General features: G+C 40.1%; 1 protein-coding gene across 2 annotated transcripts in view; it reads left to right on the forward strand.

Annotated features, from left to right (window-relative positions):
- The window catches only part of RAD18 (RAD18, E3 ubiquitin protein ligase), a 109,632-nt gene continuing 90,878 nt past the window's right edge, over window positions 3,738-22,491 (forward strand). For both annotated transcript variants that reach the window (XM_005695644.2, XM_018038448.1), the window contains exons 1-4: window positions 3,738-3,872; window positions 8,205-8,286; window positions 15,123-15,184; window positions 16,380-16,450. In XM_005695644.2, coding sequence (XP_005695701.2) covers window positions 3,822-3,872; window positions 8,205-8,286; window positions 15,123-15,184; window positions 16,380-16,450 — 266 coding nt within the window. In that variant the 5' untranslated portion in view covers window positions 3,738-3,821. The remainder of the gene's footprint in view (window positions 3,873-8,204; window positions 8,287-15,122; window positions 15,185-16,379; window positions 16,451-22,491) is intronic.

Raw genomic sequence — 22,491 nt, forward strand, 5'->3', positions numbered from 1 at the left:
AGAATTCTGTCCTGAGTGATTCCCAGCCTGCCTCCTTCCAGTGGTCCCTAGCTCTGCTGCGGGACTGTCTGTGTCCCGGAGTCCCCGGGCCAGGTGATCCACACATCCTCATTCAAGGCATGGCAGGGATCCTGGAGGAAGAATGGGGACAGAGAGGAGTGTGATGAAGAGAGACCCCCAAAAGGAAGGTGCAGAGAGGGCCAAGACCTCTCAAGATATAACCAGACCAGGCCCTGTATTTAGCTGGAAGATATTCCCCTGACTAAGGTTGTCAGATTTGGCAAATAAAACTACAAGATGCTCAGTTAAATTTGAATTTCAGATACACAGTAAATAATTTTTTAGTCTAAGTATGTCACATGCCATGTTTAGGATCTACTTATATTTAAAAGGGTTTCCCTGACCTGATAGCTCAGTTGGTAAAGAACCTGCCTGCAATGCAGGAGACCCCAGTTCAATTCCTGGGTTGGGAAGATCTGCTGGAGAAGGGATAGGCTACCCACCCCAGTATTCTTGGGCTTCCCTGTGGCTCGGCTGGTAAAGAATCCACCTGCAATGTGGGAGACCTGGGTTCAGTGCCTGGGTTGGGAAGATCTCCTCGAGGAGGGAAAGGCTACCCACTCCAGCATTCTGGCCTACAGAATTCCATGGACTGTATAGTCCATGGGGTCACAAAGAGTCGGACACGGTAGAGCCACTTTCACTTTCTGTACTTAATCTGGCAACCCTGTCCCGATCCTCACAATAGGAGAGTCTACTGAGCACTGACTCGAGTTTTTTGTACAGAACATTTTGTTTTTACTTCTGAATAAGGAATACTTTACTTCTGAATAAGGAATACTTAGATCATCTCTTTATTGATCTAACAGAAGGAGAATGTCTGTGGAACCAGCAGCTTGTTATAGGAGATTGACTCCCATGGGTAGGTAAATACCATGGGGGGAGGGAAGACAGATGCTTTTTTTTCCTGAACTCAAAGTGGCTTTCAGAACCTGCTTGTGGCCTCATGTGGACGGGCTCAGAGGTGGGCTTGAGCTGGTGCTGTGGAAGAGGGTGGGAAGGGAACTGCTCAGCCAGGGAGGAGATTTATGGGAATGTGCGCTTATTCCGGTGATTCACTCAGTCATTCAGTCTCACCAAGCAGCTGGTGGCAGGAACTCAGAGGTGAATGGCATTGGGTGCTGCCCTGGAGGCTCTTCAGAGTCGTGGGTGGATTTGGACCCCAAGGTTCAACAAGTGATGCCTGCTTTTAAATCTGTATTCATAGTTGAATGAAGAGTCTGACTCTTTGAGACCCCATGGACTGTAGCCTGCCAGGCTCTTCTGTCCATGGGATTCTACAGGCAAGAATACTGGAGTGGGTAGCCATTCCCTTCTCCAGGGGATCTTCCCCACCCAGGGATTAAAGCTGGGCCTCCTGCATGGCAGGCAGTTTCTTTACCATATGAGCCACCAGGGAAGTCCAGTTGAACGGGAAGCGTGCATTTCTTTCTCTGTCTTCTCTCTCCCCTTCCTTCCCCATTCCTTTTTTTCTTTTCTCATCTCCTCTCTATCCTTTTCTCACCTCCTCAGCGCTTTGCTACCTTAAACTGTGTAACCAACTAGTCCCATAAAGGAACAATTACTGATGCACTCAGACTTGGGATCTGCTCTTGGTCTCATTTTCTTTATCTTCCCAAGCCTACCCTCTCTCCCTGCATCTAGAACTAGGCAGTGCATCCAAAGAAGCCTGGATCCAATGTATCCAGTGCATCCTGGAGTTCATTTACATTCCCTTTTCTGATCGGCTGACACAAACCCACTGCACCCCCTAACCTGCCACTGTCCACCTTCCTTTTGGAGCCCCACTAGGTCCAGCATCCTGGGTTTCTTAGATCTCTGCCCTGAGGCCTTGTCTGCTCAGTTATTCCTCCATAAAGTGTCAATGGGTGATCCCTTCTGCTCTGGTGCTAAAAGATCTAGATTCAGGATGAGAATGCCACTGATGAGCTGTGTGATCTTGAATGAGTCCTTTTGCCTCACTGAGGCTCAGTTCCTATATCTATAAAAGGGGAATAATTCTCATGATGAGGGCCTTACGAGAATATTCTGTACTGGTTAATAGAGATTCATAAGCTAGACTGGCCAAGTTAAGTCCTTCCTCTTCCACTTACTAGCAGAATTCCCTAAGTCAATTAACCTGTATATTTCCCTTTCCTCATTTAATTGGAGTGAGCCTGAAATAAGTCAATATGTGTAAAAACATCTAGAACAGTGCTTTGTATACAAGGGTCTCATAAGTGTCAGCTGTTATTATAAAGGATATTAAAGTCCTCTGTCCAAATGCTGTTAATATCATTACTGCCTAGTGAGTCTTTGGGCATAGACTGGGAAAAATCATTAAGTACATCTCTGGCTCAATTAAATACAAACTCTGGTCAGAGTTTCTTATGAAGAGGGTACAAAGTAGTGAAGCCTTAACCTCTCTGAGCCTCAGTGTCTTTGTCTTTAAAACGGCAATGGCAGCCTCACTTCTGCCTACTTCAGAGGGAAGCTATGACTGGCCAATGGTAAACACTTCAAAAAATGATTGCAGGAATGGATGCATGGGCCACATGTGGTGGCAGTGGCAAGCCACAGGGGTCTTCCTGAGCAATATAACCGCGCTGACTTGCTGCGCATGAGACCTCATGTGAGAGGCACACATCAGGCAGCTTATCCACGAGTGCTGAGTTGAGCAGACAGTCTGGGTGATGTGCTGGTCAGTGCTTCATGTTTGGATAACAAGCACTCATACTCACTTGGTGAGAGTATAAATGTATCGGTTCAGCCTTTTCGGAAAGTCATATGGTACTCGCTATTGTAGTGTCAAAAGAGCATACAAGTTGACTCAGTAGTTCCATTTACAGGAAATTATCCCCAGATATTCTGGCTCAGGTATGTTAAGATTTATATAGATAATGTGTTCATTGCAACTGTTTGTAATAATGAAAAACTGGCAACAACCTAAATGGTTGTCAGATGGGCATAGGTAAATAAATTGTGGTACATCTGCATTACGGACTACATAGCTAGCAAAAGGAATGAGGTATATCTATATGCATTAACATGGAGAAATTTGTCTGTAGGTAAACAAACAAAAATTCAAGTTGACAGAGGTGTGCATTTAATATAATAACATTTGTGGGAAAAAACACTGTATCTGCGTTTCTGCACAGGAAATATTTGGAAGGCTATGCTCCAAAAGTAAGATGTTAAATTAGGTTAACCATCCTATGTGAGAAAAGAACTCCTATTTTCAGTCCAGAGGCTCTATTTGTAGCCGGGTCAAAGACATTGTATAACTCAAAGAAACTCTATTCACTTTTTCTGAGCCGAAGCTTTCTCCTGCATAAACTAATCATGATAATACCTCAAAATGTTGTGATGGAGTGAGAAGGGACAGATCTTTATGGCAATCAGAGAGGGCGACCGAAATGAGGAGGCATGAGCCTAGACTTGGAAAGGTTTGACAAGGCCTGGATGCGGTTTGATTCTAGGCTGTCTTTTTCTAAAATTCAACAGGCATTCATTTAGTAAGAGTGTACTACAAAACCCGCCTGCGGGCTTTTTAACCACACAGGTGCGCACAGAGCCCTTGCGGGAGCCTGGCGCTTGAGCAATAAGAGCAATAAGGGCGGGCTGCGCTCCGCCCACGTACTGCAACTCCCAGCATGCTCTGCAAACGCGTCGGGCGCGTCGCGGACTGATGACGTAGCCCGGTAGCGCGGGGAATTTCGAGTGGCTGAGGAGCGCAGGAGACCAGCGGGTAGCGGACCCCCTCAGTTTCTTTAGAGGAGACCATGGATTCCCTGGTCGAGCCCCGGTGGCCTCCGGCCCTGGCAGTCATGAAGGTGAGTGCCTTGGGGAGGTCGGGGCCGTCTGGGCGACCGCGGGAGGCCAGCCCCACCTTGAGGGGAAAGAACCGGGCGCCAGCGGCCAGCTGGGCCAGGGTACTCTGCTCTGCCCCGCTGCTTGCCATCGCGTGACGCTGGGCCTGTTTCCTCCTCCGGCAAGTGCCGGAAACAGGCCTCGGTCACTGATGGTGAGCCGAGATTGGCCGTCGTGTGGAACGGGATACTCTGCGGTTCAGTCACAACAACAACAATGATCCTGAGAGAAACATTACTCCAAACAGTGGAAACAACAGTGACACCTAATCTTTTCTTAGAGCTCACGGCGTGTCAAGCATTATGTAAACTCTCCCAGTACTTTAGTGGAGAATCTCCCACAGTGACACCGGACAGAGTTTGGGTGGATCTTGCATCAAGAAACATTTATTTAATCACCTAGCAAAGCAGGTGTCTCCTTTACATTTTCTTTCATTTCTTTCTTTTTTTTTTACTTTATTTTACTTTACAATACTGTATTGGTTTTGCCATACATTGACATGAATCAGCCACGGGTGTACATGAGTTTCCAATCCTGAACCCCCCTCCCACCTCCCACCCCATACCATCTCTCTGGATCATCCCCGTGCACCAGCCCCAAGCACCCTGTATCCTGTATCGAACATAGACTGGCGATTCGTTTCATGTATACCTGATAGTATACATGTTTCAGTGCCATTCTCCCAAATCATCCCACCCTCTCCCTCTCCCACAGAGTCTAAAGTCCGTTCTATACATCTGTGTCTCTTTTGCTGTCTCATTTCTTTTAATTACGCTCAAGAAGCCTAGTGCTAATTTGCCTTAAGTCCTCCCTGTGTTCTAACTCTTAACTCTTGTGCATCACTGTCTCTCTCAAACAAATCTAGATTCTCACTTAGACCAGCCTTTCATTTTATTGAAGTCTTTTACTATTAAATAACAATGATTTTTGCTCCGTGGACAATAGTAGTGAGTCCTGGATTCCTACAGTGTTTGATCGAGAGCGAATACACTGTACTGTACTAGCTAAGGATCAGTTGCCTGGTTTTTCTCCTTGTTCTGTGATTATTTCAGTGTGTGACTGAGCAGGATCACCTTCTCCTGTTGTTCCATTTTGTTAACTAGGAATTATGGTATCTGCCCCACTCACTCATAAGATGAGTTTGAGGATAAAGTGAAGGGACTTGGAAGAGGTTAATATCTGCTGTCATCAGTATCATCTGAAGTGCCTGGTGACTTGAGATCTCCCCATAGTGAAAAGCTGACATCGTGGAAGGATTTTGGAAAGCTGTGGTTCTGCGTTTGTGGTGGCCTTGGCACCAATGTACAGTGGAGAAGAGCGTATATTGAGTTCCAGTGCTTTTGTGTTAAATTAGTCTCTGCCTCCTATTTAACTTTGTGGCCTTGATTCAGTTACTTAACTTCGCTGAGCCTGAATCTCTTCATCTATAAATTGGAGACAGAAATAGTTCATATAGTTGGTGAAATGAGTTGATGTATGTGGATGGGGATCCTGTTTGGTTTATTCATGGTGCCTAACACAATGCCTGGCACATTGTGGACGCTCAAAAATTGTTTGCTTATCGACTGAAGGTTTTTTTGTTGTTTAGTCGCTAATTCGTATCTGACTCTTTTGTGACCCCATGAGCTATAGCCAGTTAGGCTCCTCTGTCCATGGGATTTCTCAGGCAAGAATATTGGAGTGGGTTGTTATTTCCTTCTCCAGGGGATCGTCCCAACCCAGGGATCGAGCCTGCGTCTCCTGCATTGGCAGGTGAATTCTTTTACCACTGAGCCATCTGGAAAGACCATCTAGAAGGTAGTAAGCATTAAATTAATATATCTTTATTATTATTATCAACACATAATGTGTTATTTCTCCCCCTGCTTTTTATTTGTTGTCATAAAGATTATAAATTGAATAAGGGAAGTGAAAGCTCTATAACTTGTAAAGCTACCTGCTTTGTAGATTTAAGCATGTTTTATGTATTCCCACAAAACTTCCACAGTTTCCTTTAGTGGCAGGTTCCATGTCTCTGGGTTGGCTGTCGCACGGCAGCCTGAGTAGGATTCAGTACCAGAGAGTGTTCAGTGGTGTAACTGACTGAGCCCATATTAGAATCATGGAATCTGAAGTTTGGAAAGCCACCCCCCCCCACCCCCCACTATTCTAATTCCTTTTACGGTGTGTCCATCCATTTCTCTCCTGGTGTTTGCTTGAACTTCTCCAGGGGCAAAGAATTAGCTGTTTCCAGAAGTAGCTCTATTTGGAGTTCTTTCTTATAATGAATAGAAATCAGACCCCAAATCCATAATTCCTAACTGAGGATCCATGGAAAAACTTTGGTGTTTGGAATTACTGGTATATTGCTTTCTATATGTATTTTTTTTAAAAGAAGAGAATTCACAATTTTCATGTATTTTTCAAAGGGATCTGTGATCCAGAAAACTTAAGAACCATTGCTTGAATGATTCAGTCTTCTCACCTATTTTGTACTTCTCCCTTCTACTTTCTCTTAGGCTGAGGAAATCTTAGGGCATCCAATGAACTGGATGTTTGTACAGGAATGTTATAGCTCCTCGGATGTGGTTCACCTTCCATGGATCTTGCTCAGCACATCTGGCAGAACCACTCCTAGGAGAGGATGGCAATAGTGAAGGAAGCAAATAGACCAGGTACCAGGTCTTTGGCTTCTGGTTCTGCCTCTGCTCTTAACTGATTTTTAGCACAATCCTCTAGCGTTTTGCATCAGTGGTAGATTACCACCCAAAATAATTGTAGATTTGGGCATTTGAATGTTTATTTCCCTGCTTTAGTGTTCCAGAAATTTGTTTTTGACAGATTATAGATGTTTGTAGATAGTAGAACAAATTAAAATTTAGAGTGGGATAAAGGAGAAAAATGAAGTTATGTAGCATCCTACTATCCAGAGAGAATCACTGTTTAATGTTTTCTCTTATTGTCCTTCAGTTTTTCTCATGTCTGCTTATGCACACACATACCCACAATGTGTATATGTATTTAAAATTTGGAATCACCGTGGAGTCAACTTCTTGGATTTGACTCCATTTGTAATCTCTACAGACTTCATCTGTAAAATTGGCATATGGATGCTATAGACCTCCTAAGATATTAAAATACATAGTTCTGTTGTTATGTATTATTGTTGTCTATTTGTTCTTCAATTAATCTTTTTGTCTGTAGTTTTAAATTTGGGCTTTCCAGGTGGTAAAGAATCCACCTGCCAAGTAGGAGAAGCAGGTTCGATCCTTGGGTCGGGAAGATCCCTTGGAGAAAAAATGACAACCCACTCCAGTATTCTTGTCTGGGAGATCCCATTGACAGAGGAGCCTGACAGGCTTCTGGAGTCACACAGAATTGGACATGAATTAGCAACTAACAACAACAACGTTTAAATTTAGGTCAGACACTCACATGTTTCAAAAAGTATGTGAAACAGTGACTTGCCTGGTGATGGAGCAGTTAAGACTCCACCATGTGGTACCGTGCAGAAAGCACTGGACTGACAGGCAGCAGGGAAGCGGAAGTTTAGTCCTGATTGACTGATGTGCACTGTGTAGTAGCCTGCTCTAGATACATGTTGACTCGTTTGTGAAGCAAGGGTTTTAATTGGATACTTTCTGATGTTTGTCTGTAGTATTCCCTGATTTGAGGACCTTTCACCCAGCAGTGACTGTAGGCCTGGGAGTGGGGTCTGAAGAGGAGAAGGCTTGGGATAGAAGCTGGAAACGCATGCAAGTGGAACAAGAAGAGAGTAGGCCTCTTTTTTTGTGAAGGGCTGGCAATATGGAGTGGGAATCTGAATAAGTCATATGGAGGAGGTTTTTCTCTACCTTGCAGTTTACATGGACTTAACTTTTAAATCAGAAAAGGAAATGGCACCCCACTCCAGTACTCTTACCTGGAAAATCCCATGGATGGAGGAGCCTGGTGGGCTACAGTCCATGGGGTCACTAAGAGTCAGACATGACTGAGCGACTTCACTTTCACTTTTCACTTTCATGCATTGGAGAAGGAAATGACAACCCACTCCAGTGTTCTTGCTTAGAGAATCCCAGGGACGGGGGAGCCTAGTGGGCTGCCATCTATGGGGTCGCACAGAGTCGGACATGACTGAAGTGACTTAGCGGTAGCAGCAGCAGCAGCAACTTTTAAATTAATATATATGACACAGAAGTATTATTAACTTATTTTTTTAGGGGATGGAGAAAGAATTCTGTGGCAGATGTTCCAGTTGGCAGATGTTCCAATCTTGGTGGCTTTCTGATAGGTGTATATATTTTTTTGTATTTCAGACAGTAGATGATTTGCTGCGGTGTGGAATTTGCTTTGAATATTTCAACATTGCAATGATGATTCCTCAGTGTTCACATAACTGTAAGTATGTATTGTTTCTCTGAGTTAGAAAAATGTGATTTTTACATAACGTAGTGTTAATTTGACACCGAAGATAAGTACACATATTTATTTACGACTTTAGCCCCTTTGTGTTGAAGTTTTTGGAAGGTCTTTCCACTATCTCCCTCTTGGATACTTTAAGCCTTTTATAACATTTATGGGAATGAAGATTTTGATCACTATATATGGTTATTTGTCCAGCACTTTTTAGATTTTAAATTTCATAATTTTTGTTTTTGACAGGGTAAGAGATAGGTGGTTCAACCAACTAGTCCTTGGTGTAGAATTTTAAAGTTTAAAAACCTTGGTGGACAAGTTCTCCCACTGAAGACTATTACAGACAGTTTTATCACTTAACTTGCTTTGTGATGGTGGAAAGACTCACATGTTGAAATGTGTCTGTACTTCTCTTTGTGAGTCTAGTATGTACGCATTTTTTTATACTGTAGTTCGATGTATTTAGTACACAGAGGTGCACTTGTCCTGTTCAGTATCTGGCTGTCCAGTTTATGGCTTATCTAGGCTTATGATTTTCTTATTCTCTATCTTTGAGTTGGTTTGTGTTGGAAAGTTAAAAAAAAAAAGGCTTAAAAATGGCTTTAGTGGGTAGCAGTAGCTTTGGTGGAAAAGTTTCCATAAAGAAGACTTATGGTAGCAACATGGGCTTGATAGAGAAGCTAAGCTTGACTTAGCTCTTTACTTGCTAGTAAAGAGTGGGTGAGTTTGCAAATGCCTGTCATTTCTTCGAATGTGAAACTTCAGAGAGTAGTTTCTGCCTTAGGAGATGATTGGGAGAGTCAGATGTAGAGAGTCCAGGGTCTGGCACATTATAGGGCCTTAATAAGTCTTAGTTTCCTTCTAGGGTAGATTCGTATTAGGAGCCAACAGAAGTTTTGGGGATTGTTTCTAAATCTGTGTTAAAATCTTCTTGATTTAGATATAATTTACATGTAACAAAAGGCATCCATTTCAAGTGCGCAGTAAAGTGTACAAGTGTCAGTAAGTTTCTTTTTTTTTTTTAATTTTTATTATTACTTTATTTTACTTTACAGTACTGTATTGGTTTTGCCGTACATTGACATGAATCCGCCACGGGTGTACATGAGTTCCCAAACATGAACCCGCCTCCCACCTCCCACCCCATATCATCTCTCTGGATCATCCCCGTGCACCAGCCCCAAGCATCCTGTATCCTGTATTGAACATAATGTTTATACCATATGATGATTATGGTTAAGCTTGAACATTTCTGTCACTAGATAGAGTTCTTTCCATGTCAATCAGTATGGCCCCAGGGAATTTACATGTGGATCTGTTTCTGGATTCTCCTCTGTTCTATTGTTCTTTGTGTCTATATCCTTGTGCCAGAATTACACTGTCTTAATTATTGTAGCCTTTTTAGTAAGTCTTCAAGTCAGGTATTGTCACTACTCCTACTTTGTTTTTCTTTATCAACATTGTTTTGGTTCTTTTAGGATCTTTGCTTTTTGTATACATTTTCATATAAATTTTAGAATCAGATTGTCAGTTTCTTTCCAAAAAAAAGCCTGCTGGGATGTTTACTGTGAAGTGAAGTTGCTCAGTCGTGTCCGACTTTTTGTGACCCTGTGGACTGTAGCCTACCAGGCTCCTCTGTCCATGGAATTTTCAAAGCAAGAGTACTAGCATGGGTTGCCATTTCCTGATTGCACTAGATCTAGAGATCAATTTAAGGATAATTAACATGCGATTTATGGGGTCACAGAGTCGGACACAACTGAGCAACTGAACTGAACATCTTAACAGTGTTGTCCTCAATATATAATCTTTTGCTGCTTCTTATATCTGTGGTACTGCACAGCTTCTGGAACAGCAGCAAACTGTCCAGCTGTCTTTTGTTCTTGGTGGCCCCCAGGCACCCATCAGCACTCTGAGTCAGCAAAGTAGAAGCAGTCCCTCAGGCAGTCTCTGGAGAAGCTGAGATACTGGTCGCATCCTTCTCTCTTCTCTTTCTTTCCAAAGGAGAAGCCACTGAGCTGTATGAGGCTCCATCTGTACTGTGGGTCCTCTGGAGCAGCGGCCCTGCTCTTTTCTCTTCTGATTAGTCTCCCAGCTTCTAGACGAAGTTTGTTCAGTACTATGGGTTGGGTGAGATAGAAACAAGTCTCTTAGGCAGCCTGCTGAAAAGTGGGAATGTTGGATGCATGTTCTTCCCTGAAGAGAAGCTGAGAGCTGGGAATTCCTCCTCTCTACTCCCAGGGGAGGAGTAATGGTGAATGATTGAGTCCTCATCCAAACCTTTGTTCTCAGTGACTCAGACCTGGTTCTTTTTCTTATCAGTGCTTTGATTCAGGCATGGTAGAAACCAGTTCCTGGGGCAGCCCCATGAAAAGTCTGAACATTTCATCTGTGATTCAGTCTTCTCTCTCTCCTTCCCCTGGGAAAAGCTAGGAGTTGTGAGTCTCTCTTTGATTATGTGGTGCTGAGCCAGGGATAGGAACTCTGGCAAGTGAGGGCCGCATATTTCCTACCAGCTTTGATGTGGCTGATTTTGTGCTTGTCTTGGGGTATGTGAGCATCTGAACTGGTATCCGTATTTCTCACAAAGGGAGTTGGTTTCTGTCTTGCTGATTTGTGTTACCATGGGGAGAACAGTGGCTGGCTTCCTGTTCTGCCATCTTTCTGACATCACCCACTCGCTCTGGCTAATCTTCTCTCATACTAAGGTATGATGCTCTGGGGTGTCTACTCAACGCCCAAGTGTTTAATGAGGTTTCTCCAAAGGGGCTGCTAGAAATTTTATGAACTCTTGGCCCTTTGTAACCACTCCAGTTATGGTTCTTTCCCTGGAAGTTGATCTTTATCTAGCCTCATGGATCCCTGTATATGTGCAGATTTAAGTTCGGTCATAGAATTGAGCAGAGATGTATGCATGTTTCTGGAGGTCTTTACATATATGTAGCTTTCTTTTTGGTACGCTGCTGTGTGAATTATAGCTGCGTGGGTTGCCCTGAACTCTGATCTTTGTTTTCTCAACTAGCAAGAGTGATGGGCTTTTGGCTTCCTGTGCTATGGTCAAGAAATTGCCTATGTGGTCAAGAAATTGCCTATGGGCAGGTATCTTGAGCTGTGGTTGAACTTCTCTCATTTCTATAGTTGTCCAAAGTCTGAAAATAGAGAATTTTTTTTTCATATTTCCCCCCAGTATTTTAGTTGTTTGTAGAAGGAGAGTAACTTTGAATATTGGTTACTTTCTCTTGGACAGACATGGAAGTCTACTCTGTAGATTTTAATTTTGTCATTTTAGGAAAGAAAGATGACTTTCTAAATTAGTTTCATGAACCCTACTTAGCTGAAAAACTGGTCTTTACTTCTGTTCTCTTTTTTTCTTGTTTCTTTGTCACATATAGTTATCACTGATGTCATTCTTTATCCAAGAAGTCGGTGGAGAGTATTTCCAATAATGATAATTTATTTTATGAGTGGTGGTTTTTCATATTCTACCTGTCATGATTCAGTACGCTTTTCTACTGATCACCCATTGTCACAGGTTCCCTCAAGACTAAAAGTTGCTCTGGGTCTATAATTGTGTTAATGACACAAAGGCCCCCAGAGCGTAGTAGGAGCCAGACAGCTGTCGTGTTCTGCTGTCATCCTGGATTGACTGGAATTAGTGACCCAGAATCCTAGCCACTTTGCTGGTCCTTAAACATTTCAGGATTTGTCTTTTTAAATTCCTTTATTCTGTTTTCCTATGTTTAGCTGTTCCAGTATGGGTAACAAACACTACATTGCATATCTGCTGCCATTAAGGTTTGAGTGAAGTGCAGTGGCAGAATGTGGGGCAATTGATCCAAATTCGTGTTGTTAAAGAGTACTTTCGCGGGGAGAGGGCCTGGGCTTACTCCGATCCATAAAACACCATTAAGTGAGAAATGTTCTCACTAATAGATTGATGTGCTCAAGTGCCAGTTTGCTTTGCAGTTGCACAGTTTTTCTGACTTGATAGTGGGAGAGGCTCAAATATTTACTGCTAGATGAAATCATTCGCTTTTAGGTACTATTAAATTGCCACTATTTTAGAGATGACCCAGCAGTCATTTTTCTTTTCTTTTTGTGAATTTTGACTCACTAAATTAATTGAGGCTTATATTGGAATAAAAAGCATTTTAATTTTACTAAAAAAAAAAAAAGAAATGTGAAGTGTTCCATTTATTGACGTTTGCTCAATTAGGAGGCAATGTAATATTCTTTCAGACAAATAATCAGTGTTATTCTTCTTTTTCATTCTTATGAGGCAGCATTGTGAAACAAGACGGGGAGAAGAGAGAGAGTTACATATACGGAAAGGACATGCAATTATACAGAACCACACTTACAGAAATGCTGGAGTGCTGGTCGTTAGTTGAAAGAATGTTATTCTCTTATCAGCTCACTGGTCACTTAACACTGGAATTGGAGGCAGAGGTCAGCTTTGAAAGGATCTCCTATTCCTTTCAAACTTGGAACTGGATTTTCTCTTTTTTAATTGGACACTTCAGAATTACTTTTGAGATGGTTTATTTTCTCATAAAATCCTTAAGATCACATGCCAAAAGGTTTGGTTTAGGTTTTAGAAACTTGATTTTTATTGTCAGGATGCTATGCTCTTCTGATACATAAAAGCCAGCAGATGGCTGTATCCTGTTGGAGATGAGAAATACCTCTTTCCCTGGGCTTGCTTGTTTCTTTGAAGCGACCCTGTATTTCATTGTTTTACTCTTCCCTCCTCCACCCTATACACATGGCTCACAGTTGAGCTTTAGTGGGGGGGGGGTGGGGGGGTGGGGGGGGTGGGGGGTGGGGGGGTGGGGGGGTGGGGGGGTGGGGGGGTGGGGAGGGCTGGGGGGGTGGGGGGGGTGGAAAAGCACTTCACAGGTGATTTAAATAAAGCCGCCTAGGAATACATTGTTTGAAGGTCTTCAGCTGCTCTATTTTGAAATGTGGTTGCTCACTGGAGAATAAATTATGCTGGTCTGCAGTTCACCAGCACATATTTGGTAGTAGACTGGGAAGTTGAAAGTAAGCCAAGAGCTTCATCTACTTTAGACCAATGTCTGGTCTCCATATTTCAGAAGAAAGCACATATCATATTATGCAGAAGAGGAAGAAGTGGCCTCATTTTACATACTCTAGTACGTGGAGGTACTGATTAGATACTTATTGATACTATATAGGTATATATAATAAGTATGTGTTATAAGCAGATTATAATATTTTAAATAATTAGTTAGAAGTATGTTAAAAGCATGGACTCTGATACTTGCCTTTGCCACCTATTAACTCCATGATCTTGGGCAAGTTGGCTAAGCTCTATGCTGTGTTTTCCTTCTTATTAAATGGGATTCAGAGCTGCTGTAATAATTGAAAGTGTTACTACATCTACCGTGCTTAAAACAGAGCATGCAGTAAGTGCACAATGTTATATTAATGAAATTGCCAATATTTGTCTCTTTTCTTTTGACTTACCATAAAGTTTCTTATGGTTCATCCTAGTAACAAAAACTATTAATTTTTAAAAAATAATTGTTATTCAATCAGAATCACATACTATGGATGTGATTTATTGGTCACAGTTCATTGATTCAGTATGACTGGGGATAGAGCCTATTAGACTACTTCACTAAGGGGGGTGTGTGTGTGTTAGTCACTCAGTCATGTCAGACTTTTTGCAACTCCATGGACTGTAGCCCGCCAGGCTCACCTGTCCATGGGATTTTCGAGGCAAGAATACTGGAGTGGGTTGCCCTTCCCGTCTCCAGGGGATCTTCCCGACCCAGGGATTGAACCTGGGTGTGCCGCATTGCAAGCAGATTCTTTACTGCCTGAGCCACTATGGATCCCCTTCACTAAAGTGAATTTGTGCTATTAACACATTAGCTACTAGTACAGTACCATTCAATTTATCAGGCTTGGGGAGATAATTTTACACTGCCTTGGGTGTGAAGAATTGAGTTCATGCCAATTTCTACTTAAATTGTTAAAACTTAGTGCATTGTCCTTAATACACTGAATTATATGTAATTGCCTCACTGCTTTCCTTGAGGTCAAAAACCTTTTCTTATAACAGCTTTTGCTACAAGAGTATTTGTTAAATGCAGGATGAAGGACATTATTTACAGAGTTAGAATGTAGAAATCCCTAATTCGATAATCTGGTGTATATTATTTTCTTAACACATGTATAAATCTTGTTTCAAAATTTATATTTTATAATGTTAGGCAGTGGAGATATCTGACCTGTTTATACAAAACTATCCTAGTTCTTACCTTATGTTTCCTTCATTTTACAGATGGAAGATACAGAGAGAGATACATGTTGCTTATAGAGTTGTGATGTGCTAGGGACTCCGGATTACTATTATTTGATATGTATCCCTTTCCTAAGAATGCTACTAAGTCGTATTTGCAACTGTGTATAGTTAGAGTCCATGTACTAGAATTTTAAGATTATAATGATAGACCTTAGTTGGTGGAAATATTCTAGGGCTTAAATCAACTTTTGTTAGAAGCTGAAAGTGAAAGTGAAGTCGCTCAGTGGTGTCTGATTCTTTGTGATCCTGTGGACTGTAGCCCACCAGGCTCCTCCATCCGTGGAATTTTCTAGGGAGGGGTACTGGAGTGGGTTGCCATTCCCTTCTCCAGGGGATCTTCCTGACCCAGGGATCGAACCCGGGTCTCCCTCATTGCAAGTAGACGCTTTACTGTCTGAGCCACCGTGTAAATACGTTAGAAGTTCGATTCCAATATTATTATACAGCTTAACTAACTCATTATGTTGCATTTGTGTTTTTGCAGACTGTTCTCTTTGTATAAGAAAATTTCTGTCCTATAAAACACAATGTCCGACTTGTTGTGTGGTGAGTTTTTTTCTTTTCATTTTTTCCTTTAAAGCTAACTGATTGGTGCAGATATTTCTGCTTTATGTATACACATAAGCCATGGGAAGATGCGTGGTTATTGAATTAAGCTATATCAAAAACATTTTCAGAAAAGACTTCTAAAATACATATATGGAGAACTGGGGTTTGTTCAACTGTTCATTAAAATTTTTGATAACTTAAATTTTTTTAGGAAGAAAAAGCTAATTTTAAGATCAGGATATAGCACACTTTAAATTTATGAACTATGTTTTTTATGGCTCCTCATTTTTAAAAATTTCTCAACTTGGGTAGAAGATCTGATGGAAGGATCATTTATTTGCAAAGGATTGATATTTTAGTATTTGTGCAGCAGGCAAAGATTTAATTTAACTGGCCCCTTACCTCTTGCCCAAATCAGACCTTCAGGGAAAACACCAGAAGATTTGTTAAAGTTTCCAAAACATTCCATGTAGTTGAAATAGGTGAAAAGGTAGGTAAAAAGGGAAAGGAAATGGAGGTAGGAGTAAAGAACGAAAAAGAAGTCGTAGAATCTGGTGGAAAGGACACTGGGGCTAAAGGGTTCAGTTCTAGTTTGGTAGGTTGTTGGTGTCAGGATGTCATTGAATTCGCTCTGCTTTCAAGTCTAATCTCTTTACAACAATGAGGGATGCTGCTGTCCTCAAGGTGGTGTCAACACAGATTAACTGTATGCAAAATATTCATACTGTTCATTATTCATGCTGGATAACTACTGGGTTTATTGTTTTCCTCTTGCATTCCTGAAAACCAGTCTTGTTTTTAAAGTCTCTTTGAGCACCTCAGGTTCCTCCTGCATTACTGCTTAAAAGAGCATCTCTGTTCTTTGAAGGAGAAATTTTGAGGGAAACAGTGCTGCCATTTTGAAGAAGGATTCTTGCTCATATTAGGTTTTATTTTAGGCAGTACAGAGTGCATATGTTTTTACCAGATGCTTCGGAGAGTTTTGAATCAGACTTCCAGTCAGCAGATAGTGATTCACTGTTTTAAAATTCCATATTAGTATGACATAAATGAACTTTATTTTGAGGCTTTCCTGGAAGACTTAGTGGGATGGGGAGTCTCAGGAGGATGGGGCACACATTTTAAAAAATGAGATTATGACAAGTTAATTATTGTTGCTGACCTTTTTCCATCTGTTGTTTTTCTTTTCTAGACAGTTACAGAGCCGGACCTGAAAAATAACCGTGTTTTAGATGAACTGGTAAAAAGCTTGAATTTTGCACGGTATGATTTAATTTTGTGACTAATCCCTAACTGCTTTTGCCTTTGATATGTGTTCCTCCCTTTGCTCTTTGAGCTTTTGAGGATTAGGGAATGCAGTGTTGCATATTTAGGGGTAAAAGAAAGGATTCGACCACAGTTGTTAATCACATGTGAACAATCTGATCGTAATAAGAGTCTCTTCTTTTACTTAACAGAAAGTCGAAAAACAAGTTAGAATGTAAATTTGGGCACTTACTTTTGAGTAGTTCAGAAATGCTTCAGCTTCATCTTTTGTTTTTTGTGCCCAGCATTAGAATCAGCCATGTTCCCAAGGAGCCCTGGTTCCTTTCACTGGGGAATGGTATTTAGAAATCAGGATCTGGATGGAGCTGGGAATGCTCATTACTACTGGGGTGTCATTGCTTCTAAACCCTCTCAGTGGACAGAGCTGGGTGGCATATGCGTGTGTATGTGTACACACATGTATGTATTATGGTTTCTGGGCCTGTTATATATTAATCCACTAATTCTTACTCTGATTTGCTCAGCATGTATAAAATGATGTGTAATGTGAAATATGTAATTGCTGGTGCTTTATGATGTGTAGCTTTACTTCTTAACTGTCAAATGCTTGATGGTGTTTAGTGAATGGTCACCCAGAGGAATTTAAAAAGGCATGTTTTATCAGATGATATGTTGACTTACTGTTAGTTTTAATCATTCAAGCCAAGCAAGAAATTTTAGTAGAAATGTACTGTGTTTAGTTAATGGCTAGGTGGCTGCATACTTAAGTTCAGTGACTTCCAAGCTTGTTGGAATATTCTTAGAGGTACATTACATTGCTCCCAAAACTGTAGAGAAATTTCTTTCAATAGAATTGCGAGTTTTTTCATTGGTTTGCATCCTAAAGATGATCAGATTTACTCCTTTGAACTTGCCTAATGTGGCATTCTAGAAATTGACTGGCTGGTTATTTCCTTAAGCAAAATCATGAGAAGATGGTATACTTTCCTAGATTAAGACACTCTGAGATTCTCTGATGCTCATAATTAAAGTGATAGCCTTTCTCCTTTTTATTTATTTTTAGCTGTGCTGGGCCTTCGTCGCTGCACAGGCTTCCTCTAGTTGTGGTGAGCGGGGACTGCTCTCTAGTTGCAGTGCGTGGACTTCTCATCGTGATGGCTTCTCTTGTTGTGGAGCACTGGCTTCTTGGATGCACAGTCTTTAGTAGTTGTGGCATGTGAGCTTAATAGTTGCAGTTCCAGGACTCTAAGCACAGGCTTAATAGTTGTGGTGCGTGGGCTTAGTTGCTCCACAGCATGTGGGATCTTCCTGGACCAAGGATTGAACTCATGTCTCCTGCATTGGCAGTCAGATTCTTTACCACTGAGCCATCCAGGAAGTCCTGCTTTTCTTATTTCAAAGTCATTCATCGGTTAGATTTTGTGAGGTCAATGAGAAAAGATGGAGCTGTATATTTAGAAAGGAACTGATTGGGGATTAAAAAAGAAAAGGAATTGATGGACTATTTGCTTTTTTCTCATATGGTAAAATTGTATCGCATGGCTTCTTTTTTTCCTCAGCTGATATTGAAAGCTTAACCTCCCTGCTAGGAAACAGGGAGTGTTACAAAGAATAGCATCTGTTTTGAAAAGAAGTTATTGATATCTTTGGGTTCATAGATCTTTTGGTAACTTAAAGGGAAGCCTTGGAATGATTGCAGTCTCTTCTCTCCTCTCTGAAGAAATCGGGTATTTAAGTATTCTTTATAGTGAGTTTGGTGAGGTAGGAAGCACTCTCTGTAGATTTGGGATGGATTTTATCATTTGCTTCTCCATCTGCCTTCTTGGAATTTCTTCATGGTGAACATTTCTTGGACATTTGTCATATCTAAAGTGCTATGGTACTTCATTTGCAAAATTAGTAGGGATAAAATTCAAGCTATTCAGTTTCATTACTTGTTTGAAATCTTGATTAAGATCAGTGAGGGAGGAAGTTTAATTTTATGAATAAAATGTAAGATATTTATAGTTTGTTAATTTTATTTCTTCCTCTCTTTCCCATCTGTCATTGCCATTTTATGATATTATGATTTTTGAAAATCTAATCTTCTAAACCAAATACCAGAAGAGTATTGGAAATAATTCCAGAGGTTTTTGGGAACAGGGCTGACATGCAGATCTTATATTTTCTTCTTTTACCTTTTATTTTCAAGGAACAAGTTTGTTCCCCACTGTGATTCAGTTTTATTTAAAATAACATTCTTAAGAAAACATTTAGAATATATTTATTAGATTTTTAAATACAGATTTAGAATGTATTTATTTGGAAATTTATTTAGAATGTTGGGTTGTCTAAGTGGGACTTTATTCTTGACCTAAGTAAGAAAATTTTTGCATAGCAGCCAGTCTGCATGTGTATTATAGTTTTTATAGCTTCAGCATGTAGAGCATCATTTATTGCTTTGGTTTATCCACTGTTGAGGTATGAATTTTTCTCCAGATGCTTATTTCAAGTTTAAAAATTTAAACAAAAAGGATGTACAATATCATTTCACCTTTCCTTATAGTATAGTTTAAAGCAGACTGGGTTTGGATTCAGGTAGAACTAGGTTTCCATCTTGACCCTACTTGATTTTTTTTTAAATTTTATTTTAACTGGAGGATAATTACAATATTATGATGGGTGCTACCATACATCAGCACAGACTTCAAACCCTACTAGTTTTGATATGAGTGTGATCAAGATATTAAGCCTTTTTAGCTTCTTTTCCACATCTGAAAGATGGGAATACTATTGTGCACACTTTGAGGAATTGCTGTAAGGATTAGAAATGAAGAGATATATTGAAAGATACCCAGCATAGTACTGTATCTGAAACAGAGGAACCTAAGAAACTGTTCCTATCATTACTATCCTATGTATTTTATATATTTATATTGTATTGCTCTGATATATGTATGTGCACGCCCTGTGGAGCTGGTAAGAACTTGTGCTTGGTGGGCCTCTGCCTGTTTAACCAAATGGTCCCAGGTTGCATGTCCTGGGTTATAACAAGTATTTGCAGGGACTTTGACTAGTTACCAAAGTCCACGGACTTGATTGCATGGGTTTTATGACTGCCCATGTTTACCCAGAAACCTGTTTTCACTTTTGATTCTTAGCCACATTTTGAAAAGGTGAAGTTATTGTATAGTTAACTAACAGGCAAGATTTTCCTATATTTTATTGAGTCACAATTATTTTTAAAGTCCACAATTCATCCAGTTTGAATGTCAGTGATGAATGCTGTGAGGTGTTGTAATGTCAACTCAATTTAATATATAGGAGTAATGGAGATGGAAGGAAAGATTAGCAATTCAACTTTAAGTATCAGTTTTGGAATTAATATTTTCACACAGCTCGTTTTTAAGTTATGTAAATTGCCATAAACAGTCTCATGGTTATAAATATCCATTAAACATTCATGGCTTCCAGATTTATGGCTGGAAGCCATGAATGGCTCCTCAGCTAGATCTCTTTCCAAGATATCAGCCTCATGTATCCAACTGCTTGTCTCACTTGCCTCTGCTTGGACCTCTTAAAACCAAAACTAAACTCTAATTCCATCTGCTGCCCTCACAAACCCCACTCCCAATCTGCTGCTCCATGGTCTTCCTTTTCTTAGTAAATGGCAGCTCCCTCCTTTAATTTGCTTAGGCCAAAACCCTTAAAAGTCGTTCCTGACTCCTCTCTCTCACACTCACTCTTTTGTTTCATCAGTAAATCCCATTGGCTCTATCTTCGCTGTCGCTGCAGAATCTGACAACTTTCCCTCACTGTGCCAACATTATCCTCTCCCAGCCAGCGTCAGCCTCGGTATGATGCTAACTTCTTAGTGGCCTTCTTAACTCTTCTTTTGTCCTCTTTCAGTTCTTTTAAGGACAGAAAACCTAAGTGATCCTTGAAAATAAAAAGTAGGTCATACTGCATGTTGTTCAGAGGTGGTTTCCTGTCTCGTTGAAGTAAAAACCCTGTTTGTCTCTGTGGGAGTCCTCCCAGCCCTACAGAGCAGGCTCCCTGACTTATTCACCTGCTTGTCTCCACTTGGGTCATTCTGCTCCAGTCACAGTGACCTCTCCCTGCTTCTCAAACATGGTGATCACACTCTGATCTTAGAGACTTTGTACTTAAAAAATGAAACAGTATTTCCCTAGATGTTCACATCCTTGAATTCTCCACTTTTCTTTGGACTCTGTTTTTCATAGGCATCTTCTCAGTGAGATCTTCTATGACCATCCTGTAAAGAGTATCATCCCCTCCTCATTGTCAGCTTCCTTTTTTTCCACCCTATAGTACTTTTCACCTATGTTGAGAGTGTCTATTTGCTGTTCCTTTACTATAGTAAAGTATATATATATATAAAGTATAGAAACTGTTTTGTTCTTTATGATATTTCCACTGCTGAAATAAGCAGGAACATGGAAAAGTTAATGAATTTTGACTTTAGCATGAGGCATAACGTTATTATTGCCATGGTGCAACTCTCTGCCACGTTATTTTTTTGGTATGTATTGAAGTAAGAGAGCAAATCGGAAGAGAAAGATGCATCTGAGTTCTCTCTAGTACAGACACTTTGCTGACAGGTGTATCCTTGTAGTAGCTTGGAAGTGATTTATCCGTGACAGTTTTATCCAGCAGTTGAATAGTGTGCCTTTTACTTTGTTATAATGAGATGAAAGCTTTTCTGAGAACCTTCTTTGAACCAAACCCAGATCCTAGAAGAGAAGGACTTGTAATGATTGCAGTTCTTTATTTTTACTTTATTTCTGTTTTGTCACAAAGATGTATTTTCTTTGTAGGAATGTTTTTAATTATATCTGAATCTCTTTAATATATACTACTACTCTTAAAGTTTCTGTTTGTTTCTTTGTTGGCTTTGATGAGTAGTCTTCTTCAAGGAATTTGTCCATTTCATCTAAAATTATAGCTTTATTGGTATGAAGTGTCTATAATATCCTCTTATTATCTTTGAATTTCTGTGGGGATTTTAGTGATATCTCCTTTTAATTCTTTGCTTTTGTGTTTTGTATTTTCACTCATTTTTCTTGCTTGTTCTTGCTAAGGCTTTCCTAATTTTGTTCATTTTTTCACAGAACCAGCTTTTGGCTTTACCAGTTTTTTTTGTATGCTTACTTTTTCACTAGTATCTGTTATTACTATCTTCTTTGGGTGTAATTTGCTGTTAATTTCCTAACCTTTTATATTGGAAATTTAGGACATTGATTTTCAGTTTTTCTATTAACTTATAAATTGTTCACTAATGACTGTTTTGGTGAACTCCAAAGCGGTTGTTCACTTCAGATTTTCTGATCTTCATTGTTGTTTGACTTAAGGAATTATTTAGAAGTGTGGTGCTTCATTTCTTAACATTTGGAGATTTTCTAGTTATTTTTTCATTATTGAGTTTTATGTGAATTCACAGTGGTCACAGAAGATATACTGAATTATTTCATTCCTTGTAAATTTCTTGAGATTTACTTTATGGCCCAGAACATGATCTATGCTAATGAATGTGCCCTGTATACTTGAGAATATTGTATATTCTCCATTGGTGAGATGTGATGTTTTTAATTTGTTAATTGTATCAATTTGGTTAATTGGATTGGTTCAGATCTTCTATATTCTTACTGATTCTTGTCTGTTTTGTTAGAGTGATGTGTTTAAATGCATATGCGCTTTTATTTAAACCAACAATTATTGTGAATTGGCTATATCTCTCTTTAGTTCTGTCAATTTTTACTTTATACATTTGAAGCTATGCTATGAAATGAATAAAGTTTATGAGTTTATGGCTTCTAATTAAATTGATCATTTTGTCAAAGTGAGATGCACCTCTTTCTCAGTGCTTTTGCCTTAACATCTATTTTGTCTGTTGTTGGTGTTGTCACATTGACTTTCTTTTGGTTTGTATTTATTTACGTGGTACATCTTTTCTCATCCTTTTTCTTCTAATCTTTCTGCATCTTTTAAAAATGGTTTCTTTTAAATAGTATATAGCTGCATTTTACTTTATTTTTTAA

Source organism: Capra hircus, chromosome 22 (assembly GCF_001704415.2).
Source record: "Capra hircus breed San Clemente chromosome 22, ASM170441v1, whole genome shotgun sequence".
NCBI lineage: Eukaryota > Metazoa > Chordata > Mammalia > Artiodactyla > Bovidae > Capra > Capra hircus.